Source organism: Equus caballus, chromosome 23 (assembly GCF_041296265.1).
Source record: "Equus caballus isolate H_3958 breed thoroughbred chromosome 23, TB-T2T, whole genome shotgun sequence".
NCBI lineage: Eukaryota > Metazoa > Chordata > Mammalia > Perissodactyla > Equidae > Equus > Equus caballus.
Genome location: NC_091706.1, coordinates 18387402 through 18405504, shown reverse-complemented (window position 1 = coordinate 18405504; position 18103 = coordinate 18387402). Strand labels below are relative to the sequence as shown.

General features: G+C 36.6%; 1 protein-coding gene and 1 long non-coding RNA gene across 15 annotated transcripts in view; one reads left to right on the top strand and one right to left on the bottom strand.

The window, feature by feature from the left end:
• LOC102151118 (uncharacterized) overlaps positions 1 to 18103 on the bottom strand; it is a 47950-nt gene that overhangs the window by 5253 nt on the left and 24594 nt on the right. For 3 of the 8 annotated variants that reach the window (XR_011431435.1, XR_011431437.1, XR_011431436.1), the window contains one exon: positions 4922 to 5515. This is a non-coding gene — a long non-coding RNA (uncharacterized lncRNA). Of the gene's footprint in view, positions 1 to 646; positions 5516 to 9558; positions 9939 to 18103 lie in introns of those variants that run through there. The other 5 variants (XR_011431434.1, XR_002803380.2, XR_002803381.2 and 2 more) reach the window with 3 other exon arrangements.
• Positions 1 to 18103, top strand: part of KIF27 (kinesin family member 27) — a 93714-nt gene that overhangs the window by 69011 nt on the left and 6600 nt on the right. For 5 of the 7 annotated variants that reach the window (XM_001488810.6, XM_014735391.3, XM_070248498.1 and 2 more), the window contains 4 exons: positions 5007 to 5222; positions 9306 to 9512; positions 10700 to 10898; positions 12740 to 12904. In XM_001488810.6, coding sequence (XP_001488860.1) covers positions 5007 to 5222; positions 9306 to 9512; positions 10700 to 10898; positions 12740 to 12904 — 787 coding nt within the window. Of the gene's footprint in view, positions 1 to 5006; positions 5325 to 9305; positions 9513 to 10699; positions 10899 to 12739; positions 12905 to 18103 lie in introns of those variants that run through there. The other 2 variants (XM_070248496.1, XM_070248497.1) reach the window with 1 other exon arrangement.

The following is an 18103-nucleotide window of genomic DNA, read 5'->3' as shown; positions in this document are numbered from 1 at the left end:
ACCTTTGCCTGCAGCAGGCCTCGAGTCCGAGATCGGTCCGTACATTGCGTCGTGGAACAGAGAGGATCAGTGACCTGCCTTTTCATTAGACCTGCCTTTCAGCCAGCATCTAGACCAGTAGGATCTGAGTTGATGGTGGTGTTGTCTTAACCTCTCCACCTCAATATGACAAGTAGACAGGCATGTACTTACCTGTGCTCTGTCCTCTGTTCCCCAATCATGTTGAAATAGCTATTGGCACCATGCTGTTGGACACAGGGGTAGGGGCAGCCCTTCCAACCAGCCCAGTTGCTGGTGCTATATTCAGGTAGCTTGCTCACACTGGTTGTCAGGGTCAAATTTTAAAAGCTGCCCCTCAAAACATGACAGCAGAGGAGATTAACAAATTAAAACATCAAGTGAGTAAATAGAAGAAAATAACCTGAGTGCTTTATATGTTCTGTATCACAAAAGAAAAAAGAGGAAAAAATAAAAAGGAATGAGGAGGAAAATCTTTTTCCTGAAATAAGTTTCCTTCATTATACAGAAAAAAAAAAAGAGAAGAAAATAGCTGTTTTCTAGTTTCAACAAGATGCAAGCAAGAACAAGAACATACTGAGATAAGTAGAATGCAAATAAATGAAACCCACAGTAGATCAAAGCAAAATTGATTCTTTGAAGGTTGTTTTAATGAAACAAAAGAGAAACTTGAGACTGTTATACTGCTAGGTTCTTTTCTGAACAAAAGGCATAAAAAGATTACATCTTTTTTCAGTGCTTAAGAAATACTTATAAGACTCAATCATATACATTTCAGACAAGGAACATGATATTAAAAAACCTATATTCATACCATATACCAATTTAACTCAAAATGAGTCAAAGACCTAAATGTAATAGCTAAAACTATAAAACTCTTAGAAGAAAACATAGGTGTAAATCTTCATTATCTTGGGTTAAGCAATGGTTTCTTGGATATTACACCTAAAGCATAAGCAGTGAAAGAAGCATTAGATAAATTAGACTTCATAAATTTAAAAACATTTGTGATGCAAAGGATACCATCAAGAAAGTGGAAAGACAACCCACAGAGTGGGGGGAAATATTTGCAAATCATATATCTGATCAGGGACTTGTATCTAGCATATATAAAGAACTCTTACAACTTAATCATAAAAAGACAACCCAATTAAAAAATAGACAGGCCAGCCCTGGTGGCCTAGTGGTTAAGTTCAGTGCGCTCTGCTTCAGCAGCCTGGGTTTGGTTCCTGGGCGTGGATGTATACTGCTCTGTTAGTGGCCATGCTGTGCTGGCAGCCCACATACAAAAAATAGAGGAAGATTGGTATGGATGTTAGCTCAGGGTGAATCTTCTTCAGCAAAAAGAAAAAAAAGAAAAATGTGCAAAGGATCTAATAGACATTTCTCCAGAGAAGATATACAGATGGCCAATAAGCACATGAAAAGATGCTCAACATCCTTAGCCATCAGGGAAATGCAAATTAAAACTTAAATGAGATACCATTTCATACCCACTAGCATGGCTATAGTAAGAAAAATAGATAATAAGTGTTGGTGAGGATATGAAGGAATTGGAACTTTCATATACTGCTGGTAGGATTGTAGAATGGTGCAGTTACTTTAGAAAACTATCTTGCAGTTCTTCAAAAGGTTAAACATAGAATTACCACATGACCCAGCAATTCCACTCCTAGGTATATATCCAAGAGAAGTCAAAACACATGTCCACCCAGAGATTTGTACATGAATGTTCATAACAGCACTATTCATAATAGCCAAAAAATGAAAACAACTCACATGTCCAGCAACTGATGAATGGAACAAAATATACTACATCCATACAATGGAGTATTATTCAGCAATAGAAAGGAATAAAGTACTGATACATACTACAACATGGATGAACCCTGAAATATTATGTTAAGTGAAAGAAGCCAGTCACAAAAGAACACGAATGATTCCATTTATATCAATGTTCAGAAGAGGCAATTCCGTAGAGACAGAAAGTAAAATAGTGGTTACTTAGGGCTGGGTGGGGGCTTAGGGAGGAAATGGAATGACTATTAGTGAGTATGGGGGTTTCTTTTTGGGGGGGGTAACAAAAACGTTCTAAAATTGACTGTGCTGATGGTTGCACAACTCTGTGAATATACTAAAAACCATTGAATTATATACTTTAAATAGGTGAATTGTATGACATATGAATTACAGCTCAATAAAGCTATTACTCAAAAACTGTAAACCCATAAAGGGGAAAAAACAGTGGAGGAGACAACTGAGGAAAAAATATTACAAAAAATGTTTGTAAGATGGAAAGCAAGTAGATGACTTAGCAGAACGGAGGAAGCTGAAATCCAAGTGCCTAGAGAGGGACACCAATGACAGCCAAGGCTTTAGCGTTAGTTTTTCTTTTTTTATAAAAGCTTTATGAGATATGATTCACATAGAACATGAAAAAGACTCAGAAATGAAAGGACCAAGATTTTCAGAAGGCAGGAGTGAGGCATAAGGATGAAGACCGTGTATAGTCAAGAAACTATCCTTTTCTTACTCTGGAACTAGATGGTTTATATTCTGAAGATTGAACGAAGCACAGAATAGGGTCAGGGTGAGTCAAAATAAATCAGGGAATGAATGAAAGTCTACATACAAATCCTGAGACATCCATTTCCTAACCCCTACTTGGATACCAGAAATGCTGGGAGCCAGATTTATACTTTCCCAGCAGGAGATTGGTGGATTTTCTGGAACAGTCTCTGAAAAAAGATGAAAAAACACTTAAATTTGAGGTAGAGCCCAGATATATCCTGTGGTGACAAATCTTACCCACCACACAACTTACCAGCTTTTTAATACCTGACTCTTAAGTGTGCTGGACATTTCAAGAATGCTCTTAACATTAAAGACAGAGACCAAAACAAAAGGAAAAGGAAGCTCAGAGAAATTAGAGATAGAGCAAGGAGCTGAAAAACTTCAAAAAAACCTTAATATCCTCAAGGTGGTAAAAGGTGATTCTCTATAAAACAAGAACTACAGGTTATTAAAAACATGAAAGAACTCTTGGAAATTAAAATGATTGGAAGATAATGTTGAGGAAATATCCCAGGAAGTAAATAAAAAGATAAATTAATAGAAAATAGGAGAAAAAATATTAATTGGCAGACAAATCCAAGAAGCCCAACATCCAAGTAATAGGAATTCCAGAAAATACAACAGAGAAAACAGGAGAGAAGAGTTTATCAAGAACATAATACAAAAAATTTTCCCAACACTGAGGATGTGAGACTTTAGATTTAAATAGCTCATTGAGGGCCCAGCAAAATGAGTGCCGAAAGCATATCATTGTGAAGTTTTGAGTATGCTTAGGAAAAAAATATCCTGAAAGCTTCCAGGTAGAAAAGACTAGTCAGAATGGCATTAGACTTCTTAACCTTCTTCATTAGAAGTTAAAAGACCCGAATGCAATCTTAAAACCCATAAGGAAAATGATTTCCAATCAAGAATTCTTGTTTTAGCCAAACTCTCAATAAAATGTGAAGTTAGAACAAAGACCTTTTCAGGTAAAAAAATTTCTCTCTCACCTAGCCTGTCTCAGGAAACTACTAGAGGATATGCTCCACAAGAATGAAGGCATATACTATGAAAAAAGGAGACTCAGGAACCTGAAAATGTGATCCAACATGGAAATTCCCAGGGTCGTACCAAAGGGCAGTCCCAGAGTAGCTTGTCTAGTTTGGGGCAGGAAGAGGGAGGCTCCAGGCAGAATGTTTCCAGAAAAGACTGGAATGAAAAGATTTCCTGATTTAAGTTTGATCAGATGAAAAAATAGTGTTCAGAGGAATTTCATAGTTCTTTGGGAGAAGAATTAGTTATAAAGTACCCCCCAAAATTGTGGCAGATGGAAGTATAATCATTTTATACAAGATAGTTCAGCTTTGAATAATATTCACAAAGCTGAATATTGATTTAATGAAAAACTGTAGTAAATATTGGGAGAATGGAAGGAGAAGTAGGAAAGAGGAGGCCCAGAATGCTAACTCGTCTTCCACAATAGACAGTCAGTAGACAATATCTAAAGTTGATAATGTTATTTAGAAACATGGACATAAACACCAGAAGCAATAGCTAAAAAGTTGAAGATGGTTGTTTCTGGGGAGCAGGACTCAGGTGACAGGGTGGGATAGAGAACTGCTTCTTTTAAAATTATAAACCTTATATATGTATAATATATATGCATATAATTACTTTGATGAAAAAAATATTTTAAAAATTATCTTAAATTAGGCCATAAGGAACATCTCCGTAAATCTAACTGGCCATATTTTCTGACCAGAATGAAATAAGAGTAGAGCAAATTATGTGTTTAAACAACAAACCAAATCTCAGCCTCTAGGAAATTTTAACAGAATTAATTCTACTATGTAACCATCCAAAGAAGAAAAGTTCAATTTAGAAAATAATAAAAAAGAAAAATGCTACCTCTCAAAACCTATGTTATATATTCTGGTGTGGCTAAACCATACTTGGTAGTAAATTCATTGAATCTCTGTTTTTTTAAAAAAAGGCATTCAATTTACTTTTTTTTTTTTTGAGGAAGATTAGCCCTGAGCTAACTGCTGCCAATCCTCCTCTTTTTGCTGAGGAATGCTGGCCCTGAGCTAACATCCATGCCCATCTTCCTCTCCTTTATATGTGGGACGCCTACCACAGCATGGCGTGTCAAGCGGTGCCATGTCCGCACCCAGGATCCGAACCAGAGAACCCCGGGCTGCCGGGAAGCGGAACGTGCGCACTTAACCGCTGTGCCACTGGGCCGGCCCAAGGCATTCAATTTAAGATTTTAGAAAATGAAGCCCCCTCCCACCAAAAAAAATCCATGGGTGAAAACAATGTAGAGGCTAAAAGTATATTCATTTAGTAATTTTTCTATGTTTTTTTCTAATTTATATGCAGTTTGGATTTCTAGTAACTGTTTTTGGGGTGTCTGGTTGATTGTGTCTTTTTAGGCCTTAAACCTAGATAGTTTGAAAATATCAACTCGCCTGAACTTGTTGGACCAAGAGTTGTCTGAAAAGAATGTGCAGCTCCAGAGCAGCACTGCTGAGGAGAAAATAAAGATTTCAGAACAAGTTCAAGTCCTCCAGAAAGAAAAGGATCTGCTGCAGAGACGAAGAAACAGTGTGGATGAGAAACTTAAAAATGGTAGCGTGTTATCACCTGAAGTAAGTCTGTGTTCTCTGGAACTGGAAGTGCTGTACGATGGATCACTTGGATGATGTCCTCCATCTTTGTCACTTAAACATAAAAATGATAAATCTGGTAAACTTTGTTTCCTTGAGACTTCATCAGATGTAATGAGTTTACCTGGCATCTGTTTGGTGCCATAAGCCATGCTTGATTAGAGACTGATGTCCTTGCGTAGAGGACCATGAACGTGGCCCCTTCCTGACATTGCCAGGGGTTGCAAGACTAACACTTTCCTTGAGTATGGCCCTTCTCAGCTAAGGTTTCTCATCTGAAATCACAGAACACAGAAAATTATTTGAAAGACTCTTTCTCAGTTCTTCCAAAGAGGGCACCTACCTTCTTCTATGCATCTTTCTTGAATGATCCTAGGTAATTCATTACATACAATGGATGCCTAGAACAATAAGAGTCAATTCTTTCATATTACCTTGGTTGAGAAAGGCCCAGTGTTCCACACTTAAGTCCCAGCCAGGTAGATGCACAAAATTCAAATCCCCGTAAAAATACCTTTGAGTTGGACTTTTAATTTAGGGGGCACATGGCTCCTCTCACCTTTGTTTTTTTAAACTATGTAAAAGATGTTTCATTTACTGCCTATAAAATTGCCCCAGACTTTGTCTTTTTTCAGCATTTTACTTCAGTTGGCAATGGAACCTGTACCTTAACTTTATCAAAGATGAATTTTTGAGCCTGACTTTTCTCTGCAAATATTTATCGTTGATGTTCTGTTGTTGCCAAAGCAAGAGAAAATTGCTAAGAGAAAGTGAATAGCTGAGAATCATGCAAAACATATAAGATTTAGGGAATTCTTGCCTGCCTAGGATGGTTACTGGGCCCATGGAAGAAACAAAAGAAGTGAAAAGCATTATTATGCTCCTCTTGAGAAATTCATACTCCAGGGTAAAAGAGACGTAAATATAAGAAAACTCTAAACCCTGAAGAACATGAAAAAGCAAGTTACAATGTAATAAATCTATACTTATTACATTATTTATACAAAGCAGTACAGTGATCATTTAGGGGAAGATTCATTAAGGCAGGTGGAATCTTGACCTGGATTGTGAAAAACATGATAGGTATGGGTAGATATAAGAAAGAAGGCCATTTTAGATAGAACACCCTTAAATAAGGAATAAAGATGGGAATGAGTAAATGATGTTTGCAGAAAGGTAGAGGGTCCATTATTATCATCAAGAAACATTTAAATTTCTCTTTCAGGTGGAATACTGGAAATGAAAACATCGTTTAGGGTTTTGTGGTGAAAATATAGCACCATGCAGGATACCTATTTAGCAGCCACTCTGGATTGGTTTGAGGGAAAATGGACCTCCTGCAGTTGATAGGGTTCCATTTAGTCATATGATCTTCTATGCAGCCTTCTTCCACATGACATAGTTGGTTTTTCTTAGTGTAGCTCTGAAGTGGGCTCTGCTCTCACCTCTGTTGTAAAGCCAAGATTGATTGGGATCATGGGATTCTGATGTGACACAAGCCATCAATAAAATATAAGTGGAATAGTTTAGTGTTTTGATGTCTTTAAACTAGCTTAGAATTATTTTCTCTTTCCACAAAAACTAAAATATCTTTCCTAATTGTATTACTTTACGGGAAGTGATAGAAAGATCTTAGATCACTATACTAGTACGGGTTTACCCAACTATTTAATTTAGAGAAATCACCTCCTTTCTTTGGTAAAATCCAGAAACTAAAATTAAAAAAAAATACTTGAACTCTTCTTCTAATAATGGAGAGCAGTTGCCTAGTAAGTGGGGTATAGGAAGAAAATACAAGAACTATTATATCTATGTTTATTTCATGTTTTAAACTTTCAATTTCATGTTTTATCATGAGAACATGCATCTAATTTATAGAGAAATATACATATATGTAGTTGCTTGCTCAAGTTTTTTTTTTTACTGATAGGGATGTGTAGTCTAAAATGTTTGGAGACCACTGCTTTAGATCCTTGTTACTCTCAGTGTGGTTTCTGGACCAGCAGCAACAGCATCACCTGGGAGCCTGTTAGAAATGCAGAGCCTCAGGCCCCATCAGACCTGCTGAATTAGAAATCTGCATTTAAAAAATTTATTTATTTATTTTTTTGGTGAGGAAGATTGGCCCTTAGCTAACATCTGTGCCAATCTTCCTCTATTTTATGTGGGATGCCGCCATAGCCTGGTTTGACAAGTGGTGCTGGGTCTGGCCCAGGATCCAAACCTGTGAACCCCAGGCTGCCTGAAGCTGAGCATGCGAACTTAACCACTACGCCACTGGGGCCAGCCCCCAAATCTGTATTTTAACAAGATCCCTAGTGCACGTTTGAAAAGCAGTGCTCTGTGGTAAAGCATAGTCAACTCTTGATAATCTGTGGTTTGAGTGTGGCAAAGTTTTCATGCTGGGACAGTTTCCCATTGCCTCTCATCTTGTCAGTCTACACCCATTGCTGGGTTAGAAGGAACCATAGATATTTATATGCTGCAGCCTCCCTGGAGTGAGCTGTCCTCAGGGTTCTATAGTCACACTACCTTATATTATCTCAGTGCTTCCTTAACTTAGATCCAAAACTATACAAACTAAATTTGTACCAAATTGTTCTCAGCCATATGTAAGGGCAAACTCTTTCTACATTTGTTTTTGATAAAATATAATTACAGAATGCATTCAAAAGTCAAGTATGTTCTTTGGATAATTTACTTTTGTTTTCTGGTTCCTCTTATTTATTCACCTAAGTACCTTTGAGGATTTAAGTTTGTTTTCCCTTTTTTTCTTGAAAAGTGAATATTATTTTCTTCCTTATGGAGCAATTATCAAATCATCAAATTCTTGATGGTTAATGATTGCACAGAGAAATAAAATGGGTGTTGAACATTTTTTTCAAAATGCCTCTTTTGGGAGATTTTATAAAATGGCTTTTAAAAATAAGTAGTATTCAACCCCTCACTGTAATAGGTTGTTACATACCTTTTCCCTGAATTCCAGAAAAGAAGTTCGGGAAGTTACTCTAACTATTCTTTAGGTAGGTCAGAAATATTAACATTATTTTCCTTTGAAATTCTGGGAGGCGGAGTGGAGAGAAATATTTGGGTCATATAACCAAGGCATTTCTCCTCTTCCTTCATTAACTCATTTAGCAGACCCTTACTGAGTTTAAACTAGGTGATATGTACTGTGCTAGGCAATAAGGACATTAGTATGCACCAGACAGTCTGCCCTCAGGAACTTACAGTTGAGGAGACCTCTGCCACACATACAGGTATACAGAAACATATCCAAGTCTGACCAAGTCCAAAATAAATTCTTACCAGAGATTTGGATGCCCTCAAATAACATATGCGGATAGTTCAAAGAACTGCTAGGTTTTTTGACAGGGACTCATCAGACTTTTTTTCCTACAAAGGAAATCATCTCTGGCATATCAAGAAAATGTTAGGCCACCACCATTTTTAATGCCTATATTTTCCCTCTAATGACATCTCATAAGAATCTTATGAAATGTTTCATGTTCTTAAATCCTCACTACTCTTTTTAAATGCCATACTGTGTTTTTTCCCTAGAGACTCTCCTCTGATTACTAGTTCTTAATAACTTATTCTAAGTCTATTTCTTGTTTCCCTCCCAGCAATGTACTGTTTTGATAGATCCTTGAAGGGACATCAGGTCTCCAGATTTCACTGACACATAATATGCACTTTAGGAGCAGTGGAGGGAGATATATGACCAATCCTGTGGGCTGAAGTTTGCTCAAGTGTATTCGTTAGTGACCAGCATTTGCTGTATGACCTTGGGACATTTCATAACTCACCTAAGCTTCTGCCTCTTCCATTTTACTACTCATGGTTTATTGCGAGGATTCAACGATTATAGGTTGTATATATGTGTATACACACAGTGCATTGTGTAGCATAGCAAGTACTGAATAAACATTACTTTCTTAAAATTTAGTAGAAGAGTGGTAATGTCCATTAGACTCAAATGGCATAGTAAAATCTTAATATATGACAAAGTCCAAGTTATACCATTTCATTTAAAATGAGTCACTTCTATTGTATTATATCTAGGAAGAACATGTTCTTTTCCAACTTGAAGAAGGAATTGAAGCTTTGGAAGCTGCAATTGAATACAAGAATGAAAGTATCCAGAGTCGCCAGAACTCACTCAGAGCTTCATTACAAAACCTTTCTCATAGTGAAGCAGATGTCTTGGAAAAACTAATTTGCCTGAACCCTATTGAAATTAGAGCTATTCTTTTCAGATATTTCAATAAGGTTTGTTTTTTGAGGGACAGAGTTTTCTTATAAAAAGGGGTCAAGATGCTTATATATCCCACATTTATTTAGAATTTTTAAAGAAATTGAAAGGCCTTAAGTTTTGATGGTTTTACTACAAATTTAAACATCATTTCTCTTTATAGTACTGAATGTTGACATCTGAAACCTTTGTGATCATCTAAATATGTAGGCCTAATGCTGGGTTTCTTAAAATTGAAGGATCATTTGAAAGAAGGGTTTTTTGAAATAGTTGTAAAAATCAAGGATTTAAGTTATATTCGTCAGTCACTATTTCTTGGATATTTTCTAGATTTTGGTATTGCTACTCAGCATTCATGAAAAATCAGGGGCCCTCCAAGTTTGGGTTGCCTTTCTCTCCTTCATTGCTGTAGAGTAGGAGTCCTTGTCCTTGCTCATCGTAACCTGTGGATTGAAATGGAGATGAAGTGGTGCATCAGTGGCAAAGACTACTTTGTAGTAGATTTTAGCATTAACCTGAATGCTTAATGTCAATTAAAATTTGACAGTTTACTGATGCGGAGATGTTTCTTAGCACTGAGAACTATATCTTCTCTCTAATATCTTCTCAAGATACATATTATGAAGTGTTAAACAAGTAGATAACTTTTTTCTCTGAAAAGTATATTAAATTTAAGGGAGTATCAGACAATTACTGAAAAATAAAACACTGAAGTTTTAAAATAAAGTTCTAATTCTGTGAGACAAGTGAAATAAAGATGAAAAAATTAATGGAAATAGTATGCACAGCCCTCCTCTTGGATAATTACTGTCAGTAGTAAGCTACTATTATTGATGAGAGTGCATCCTATTTACTAGGTGTATGGAGGGGAGAAAAATGGTGGAGTACTGTCTGCAGCTTTGATATAGATGACTCTTATGGTGCTCTTAGAGCAAGGGCTCTTAACTTAGAGCACCCAGGCCGACATCAGTGGATTTTCTGATCGTGAGAACCCTTTGTAGAAATGAGTATTTTTCTGGAGAGAAGGTCAACAACAAATTCAAAAGGCTGTTAGGTTATTTTGTAGGTATGTTACAAAGCACTGCCTAATTATACCATGGTGATTAAGGAAGTTCATCTTATATAGTCTAAGAGAAGTAGGTTAATCTATTATATTAAGCTTTTTAAGACACACTTAAAAAGGGTCAAAAAATGTCTTTGCTAGGTGGTTAATTTGAGAGAAGCTGAACGGAAACTACAGTTACAGAATGAAGAAATTAAAATGAAGGTTCTTGAACGGGATGATATGGTTCGTGAGTTGGAATCTGCACTGGAACATCTGAAATTGCAGTGTGACCGGAGACTGACCCTCCAGCAAAAGGAACACGAACAAAAAATGCAGTTGCTTTTACATCATTTCAGAGGTACCTGTCCCTTCTCATTAATTGTGTAAAGGTGATGTGTAGGAGGTTGATTGGAGAAGGAAGATTGGACAGAATTTGATTACTTATAAGCCCAACCTGGATAAACAGTTCCTACTTACGTGTTTTTGTGCTCTATGTGTTTTGGTTGCCACATGTTGGCACAGTTCACTTGGATGTAGGGCTGTTCATGCTTGAAATGCCCTCCCTTCTGCCTGTCCCCAGCACACACATAAGAACTGCTGTAATTCCATTAGTTTGTTGTTGGTCTAGTTTTTGTGTAGAAATGTGGAATGAGGCTGTCAGATTTCTAGTTATATTTCTTGTTATAATTTTCAGTTGATTGTAAATTTTGTGCAGTTAGGTTATATCTTAGGTCAAAATTAGTCTACCATTGATGGGCACAGCACAGTAGTTCAGCTGTCAACTCTGATGTGGAAAGAGCTGTCATATCAGTCGGTCCTCATATTACCGGGCATATGGCCATATATAAATAGTTGCTATGGCAACAAAATCACTGCCAGACAATACTGGTACTGCTTCAGTCCAGGCTGCTTAGCTACTTAGTCTTGATTCTTGTGATTCTCTAGCTGGAAATGGGTTAAACAGAATCTGGAAGAAACAACCTGAGCAAGCAGAAAATTGGAGAATTACCAATTTGGGTGTTGAGGCAATTTGCAACTAAGTTAATCCTATAACCAATTAAATATCAACCAATTTCCTGATGACAGGATTTCCTTGACATGATCCCAGAAGTCATTTCGTTCAAACTTGCTCTCCTTACCTTATTTTAGTTCTGTCTTAAGTCTGTAAAAGTAATATCCTAACAGAGTTTTTAATGTATTTTTCAAGTAATTGGCATTGTACCACAAAAGTTATAGCCAAATGAGAACATTTAAAAAATCATTCATTTCTACAACTATACAAGTTTTTCATAACAAAGTTATAACTGTAGTTAGCAATTTATGAATTTTCTAATTTTGACTGAATATGGGACATAAAATTAAGTTGATTTATAAAATATACTTTATGGAGATTCTAATTTATGTTGTCATTAATTTAAAGTATTTTTTTAAACAAGATGATAGGTTAATTTAAAATATACAAATATACTAAGATCAAAGTTTACAAAATAGCTAATTATAACAAAATTACAAACCATTAGGACCGTTTTATAAATTTACCAATAGGAAAGAGTAGATCTGAAAGTATGTATTTTCTGAAGGCCAGTAAACTAGGTCTTACTGGTTCTAGAGCATAACCTAGACATTTATAAATATTAATTAGAACCTTTAAGTTATATTGTAGCATAAACTAGAACTTTATGCTGTTTCTCCTCTTCTCCTTTTCTTGTGGTGTGTTCCTTTGTAATTTAATCTTTCTAGCCTCTTTTGAGAGGTTTTTGGTTTTTGTGGGGTTTTTTGGTGTGTATTTCTTGGGCCTATAAACCTTAGGCTTATGACTTTTCATATATCCACAGTTCCTGATATAAACTTTAAATAAGATTAATACAGCTGAGGAACTGAGTTCCAAACTCTGTGAACTTTTTATAGAAAACATCTTATTTCTGCTGTTCTAGTTAGTAGCTACTCAAAAAGTGCTTATGAATCATGAAAATGTGTTTGATAGGGGGTAGGGTACTGAAGCAGAGTAATGGCTCAATCCTACTTTGAAAAATTTTACAGGCAGAAGAATCCAAAGTGTAACTGGAAACAACTGTATTCAGGTAATAGATATGTGTAACATACTTTTGAGCCTTTAAATATAGTCTGGGGGCTATGTTAGAACATCATTTTCAATCATTTATTTTAAGCTGATTTTAAAGGTAAATTTCTGTTTTATAGAGCAAGATGGGGAAGGCATTACAGAAACTTTAAAAACATATGAAGATAAAATACAGCAGCTGGAAAAAGATCTTTATTTCTATAAGAAAACCAGCAGAGATCTTAAGAAGAAACTTAAGGAACTGGTAGGAGAAGCAGCTCGACGGCAACTGGTACCATCAGAACGTAAGACATTTAGTGTGATTTGTCATGCTCACACTGCCTGGTTCATAGTGTAGCCTTTCCCAATTGATTAGGTTATTTAGGATTAGATATTTAACTTCTCTTTGTCTTTGTAAACAAAAATAGTTGTCCATTCCATGTGTAAGACAGAAAGAACCACAGGAGGGATGAAGAACAAACATGTATGTATGTGAAGGGAAATGGTCATTTTTCGGGTTGCCTGCCATGTACGAGGGGCTCTTGTATTCCTTAACTCATTAAATCCTTAAAATAACCCTATAATCTAAGATAGCTGTTGTTTTCCTATTTTATAGTAAATTACACCTTCTGACTATCACAAAAATATATAAAATGAATAGAGAATAATAAAAGTAAAGGTAACATATATTGTTTGTATTTCTAAGATCAGTCAGGTCTTTTCAAATCTTGACCTCTGGAAATTCAAAAGTATAATAAAACCCATTGTTGAGACAAAGATATTTTCTTGCATAATTATATGTAGATATGTAGAAGTAGCACCTTCCTCAGTGAAATGATAAAACATGACAAAGCACTTTGCAAAAGTAAAAACTGCCATGAAGGTAATAAATTGCTGTGATTAAAATACATCCTCTTTAAGCCCACCAAATAGAGAGGAATCACTATTTCTAAAATAATATATTCGACATTGTATAAAAGAATTAGCCTTCCTTCAGAGGAGGTATTCTCCTAATAATTTCATTATGGCTTTTGAAAAGTTGACTTTACAACCTTTTAGGAACACACCTATTTTGTACCTGTAAAGAAAACTGCTTAAAGATGGGTACAACAATATGTAAAGAACACACCTGAAACTAATATAATGTTATATGTCAATTATATCTCAATAAAAAAAGAGATAATTAGGTGACGTCAGCAACATGGCAGCATGAGCTCACCTGGGACTCTCTCCCCTCCAAATTACAACCAAAAAGAGCAACTGCTTTCCAACAACAACAAAAAATCCTAATAACAGAAATCTTCGGAGACCCAAAGCAGCCAAACAGCGGAGGGCGGAGAGGCTGGAGCCGCCCTTGGAGGAGCTGGAACCGAGCAGGAGAGAACTTCGCTCCTGCCCCTAGAGACTGGGATTGCTGCTGCGGGTGAGGGAAGCAGCGGGGGAGGGGCCCGCAGGTCCATGGAATAGTCCAGGACTCCCACTGCCTGTGCAGTGGTAACCCTCTAACAGGGGAAAGCTTTCATGTGGGGGAACCCCAGCAAGCCAGGGGCTTGGGAAACCAGAGAGCGAGAGCTGAACGGAATCCAGGTCTGTGCAGGAGAGAAAGTGCCCCTCCTCCCCCAACCCGGGCTGTGCACCACCATCACGGCTGAAGGTGGAGGGCTCAGAACGTGTGGCTCTTAATCCCCATCTAGTGGCTACAGGCTGTAATTGCAACCGAATAATAGCATCATGCACAAAAACCACTCCTCTACCATCCAGCAATTTATAAAAGCTCCAGTCCAAAAGGAAAACAATAAAAATACAGAAGTATGTCCTAAGGACTTGGAAATAGGTAAACTGAGTGAAGATGAGTTCAAAATAGCTATCATCAAAATACTCAGTGAGGTAAAAGGAAATATGGAGAAACAACTCAACGAGTTCTGGAGTTACTTCACAAAAGAGATTGAAACTATAAAGAAGAATCAATTAGAGATACTAGAGATGAAAAATACAATGGATCAGATAAAACAGAATACGGATTCCCTGAATGCCCATGTAGACACCATAGAGGAGCAAATTAGCATAATCGAAGATAGACAGGCTGAATGGCTCCAGACAGAGGAAGAAAGAGAACTAAGAATTAAGAAAACTGAAGAAAATCTCTGAGAAATAGCTGACTCAATGAGAAAATGCAACTTAAGAATAATCAAAATTCCTGAGGGCGTGGAAAAGGAAAATGGAGCAGAAAGTGTGCTCAACGAAATAATAGAAGAGAACTTCCCAAATCTAGGGATTGAGAGAGAAATGTGTGTGGACAAAGGTTTCAGATCTCCTAGGTTTGTCAATGTGAAAAGACCTACTGCAAGGCATATAGTAGTAAAAATGGCAAAAATGAATGACAAAGAAAGAATACTCAGGGCAGCAAGGCAGAAGAAAATAACTTACAAAGGAACCCCTATCAGACTTTCAGTGGATTTCTCTACAGAAACCTTACAAGCTGGGAGCGATTGGAGTGACATATTCAAAACCTTAAAGGATAAAATTCTTCAGGCAAGAATACTCTATCCAGCAAAAATATCCTTCAGATATGAGGGAGAAATTAAATCTTTTCCAGACAAACAAAAGCTAAGGGACTTCATAGTCACAAGACCTCCACTACAAGAAATCCTCAAGAAGGCTCTCATACCTGAAATAAGAAAAAGAAGGAGAAAGGGGTCACAAAACACAGAGTATGGAGACAAATAGATAGAATGGGAATAGGATAGCAAATATTCAACAATAGCATTAGGATAAAGGGAAGTAAATCACCAAAGCAAAGACAATCTTATCACTCTAACTACAAACTCACAACACAAGTTGGAATCAGAGATGAAAATAATAATTTAGGAGGGGAGGAAGAAAGGGTCTGAAATAGTCTAGGCTAAGTAAGTAAGAGACCACTAGAAAATGGACTATGATATACATGAGATTCTGAATACAAACTTCAGGGTAGCCACTAAACTAAAAAACAGAACAGAGACACAAAGCATAAATAAGGACAAATCTAAGAAAGCCAGCATAGGAAATTGCAGAAGTCAATGGGTAGGCTAAAAAACACAGGATGAGAAACAAAGGAAACATAGGAAAACCAAAAAACAAGCAACAGAATGACGGCATTAAGCCCTCATGCATCAATACTCACCCTCAATGTAAATGGATTGAACCCTCCAATAAAAAGACACAGAGTGGCAAAATGGATTAAAGAACAAGATCCAACAATTTGTTGCCTCCAGGAAACACACCTCAGCTCCAAGGACAAACACGGGCTTAGAGTGAAGGGGTGGAAGACAATACTCCAAGCTAATAGCAAACAAAAGAAAGCAGGTGTTGCAATACTTATATCAGACAAAACAGACTTAAGATAAGCCAGGTAAAGAGAGACACAGAGGGCCAATACGTAATGATCAAAGGGACACTTCATCAAGAAGAAATAATGCTTATAAATATCTACGCACCCAACACAGGAGCACCAAAGTTCATAAAGCAACTATTAACAAACCTGAAAGAAGATATCAAAAATAACACAATAATAGTAGGGGACCTCAACACCCTACTCACGTCAATGGACAGATCATCCAGACAGAAAATCAGCAAAAAAACCAATGGAGCTAAACGAAAAGCTAAAACAGTTGGACTTCATAGACATATATAGAACACTCCATCCAAAAACAGCAGAATACACGTTCTTCTCAAGCACGCATGGAACATTCTCAAGGATAGACCATATGTTGGGAAACAAGGCAAGCCTCTATAAATTAAAAAAAATTGAAATAATAACAAGCATCTTCTCCGATCATAATGCTATAAAGCTAGAAACTAATTACAAGAAAAAAGCTGAGAAAGGCACAAGGATGTGGAGACTAAACAATATGCTGTTGAACAAGCAATGGATCATTGAAGAAATTAAAGAAGAAATAAAAAAATACCTGGAGACAAATGAAAATGATAACACGCCATACCAACTCATATAGGATACAGCAAAAGCTGTATTAAGAGGAAATTCATCGCAATACAGGCATATCTTAACAAACAAGAAAAATCCCAAATAAGCAATCTTAAACTACACCTAACTGAATTAGAGAAAGAAGAACAAACAAAACTGAAAGTCACAGAAGGAGAGAAATAATAAAAATCAGAGCAGAAATAAATGCTATTGAAACAAAAAAGACAGTAGAAAGGATCAGTGAAACAAAGAGCTGGTTCTTTGAGAAGATAAATAAAATTGACAAACTCCTAGCCAGAATTACAAAGAAAAAAAGAGATAAAGCTCAAATAAACAAAACCAGAAATGAAAGAGGAGAAATAACAACAGACTCCACAGATATACAACAGATTATAAGAGAATACTACGAAAAACTATATGCCAGCAAAATGGATAACCTAGAGGAAATGGATAAATTCTTGGACTCCTGCAATCTCCCAAAGCTTAGTCAAGAAGAAGTAGACAATTTGAACAGACCAATCACAAGGAAATATATTGAAACAGCAATCAAAAGCATCCCAAAGAATAAAACCCCAGGACCAGATGGCTTTCCTGGGGAATTCTACCACACTTTCAGAGAAGATTTAATACCTATCCTTTTCAAGCTATTCCAAAAAATTAGGGTGGATGGGACACTTCCTAACACATTCTGCGAGGCCAACATCATGCTGATACCAAAGCCTGACAAGGACAGCACGAAAAAGGAGCATAAACAAATGGGACTTCATCAGACTAAAGAGCTTCTTCAAGGCAAAGGAAGACAGGATTGAAACAAAAAAACAACCCAGTAACTGGGAAAAAATATGTGCAAGTAATACATCTGACAAAGGCTTAATATCCATAATATATAAAGATCTCACACAACTCAACAATAAAAAATCAAACAACCCAATCAAAAAATGGGCAGGAAACATGAACAGACATTTCTCCAAAGAAGATATACAGATGACTAATAGGCACATGAAAAGATGTTCATCATCGCTGTGCATCAGGGAAATGCAAATCAAAACTACACTAAGATTATCACCTTACACCCATTAGAATGACAAAAATAACTAAAACAAATAGTAACAAATGTTGGAGAGGTTGTGGAGAAAAAGGAACCCTCATACACTGCTGGTGGGAATGCAAACTGGTGCAGCCACTATGGAAAACAGTATGGAGATTCCTCAAAAAATTAAAAATAGAACTACCATATGATCCAGCTATCCCACTACTGGGTATCTATCCAAAGAACCTGAAATCAGCAATTCCAAAAATCCCATGCACCTCTTTGTTCATTGCAGCATTATTTACAATAGCCAAGACGTGGAAGCAACCTAAGTGCCCATCAACAGATGATTGAATAAAGAAGATGTGGTATATAAATACAACGGAATACTACTCAGCCATAAAAAAGAACAAAATTGTCCCATTTGCAACAACATGAATGGACCTTGAGGGAATTATAAGTGAAATAAGCCAGATAGAGAAGGACAATCTCTGTATGACTCCACTCATA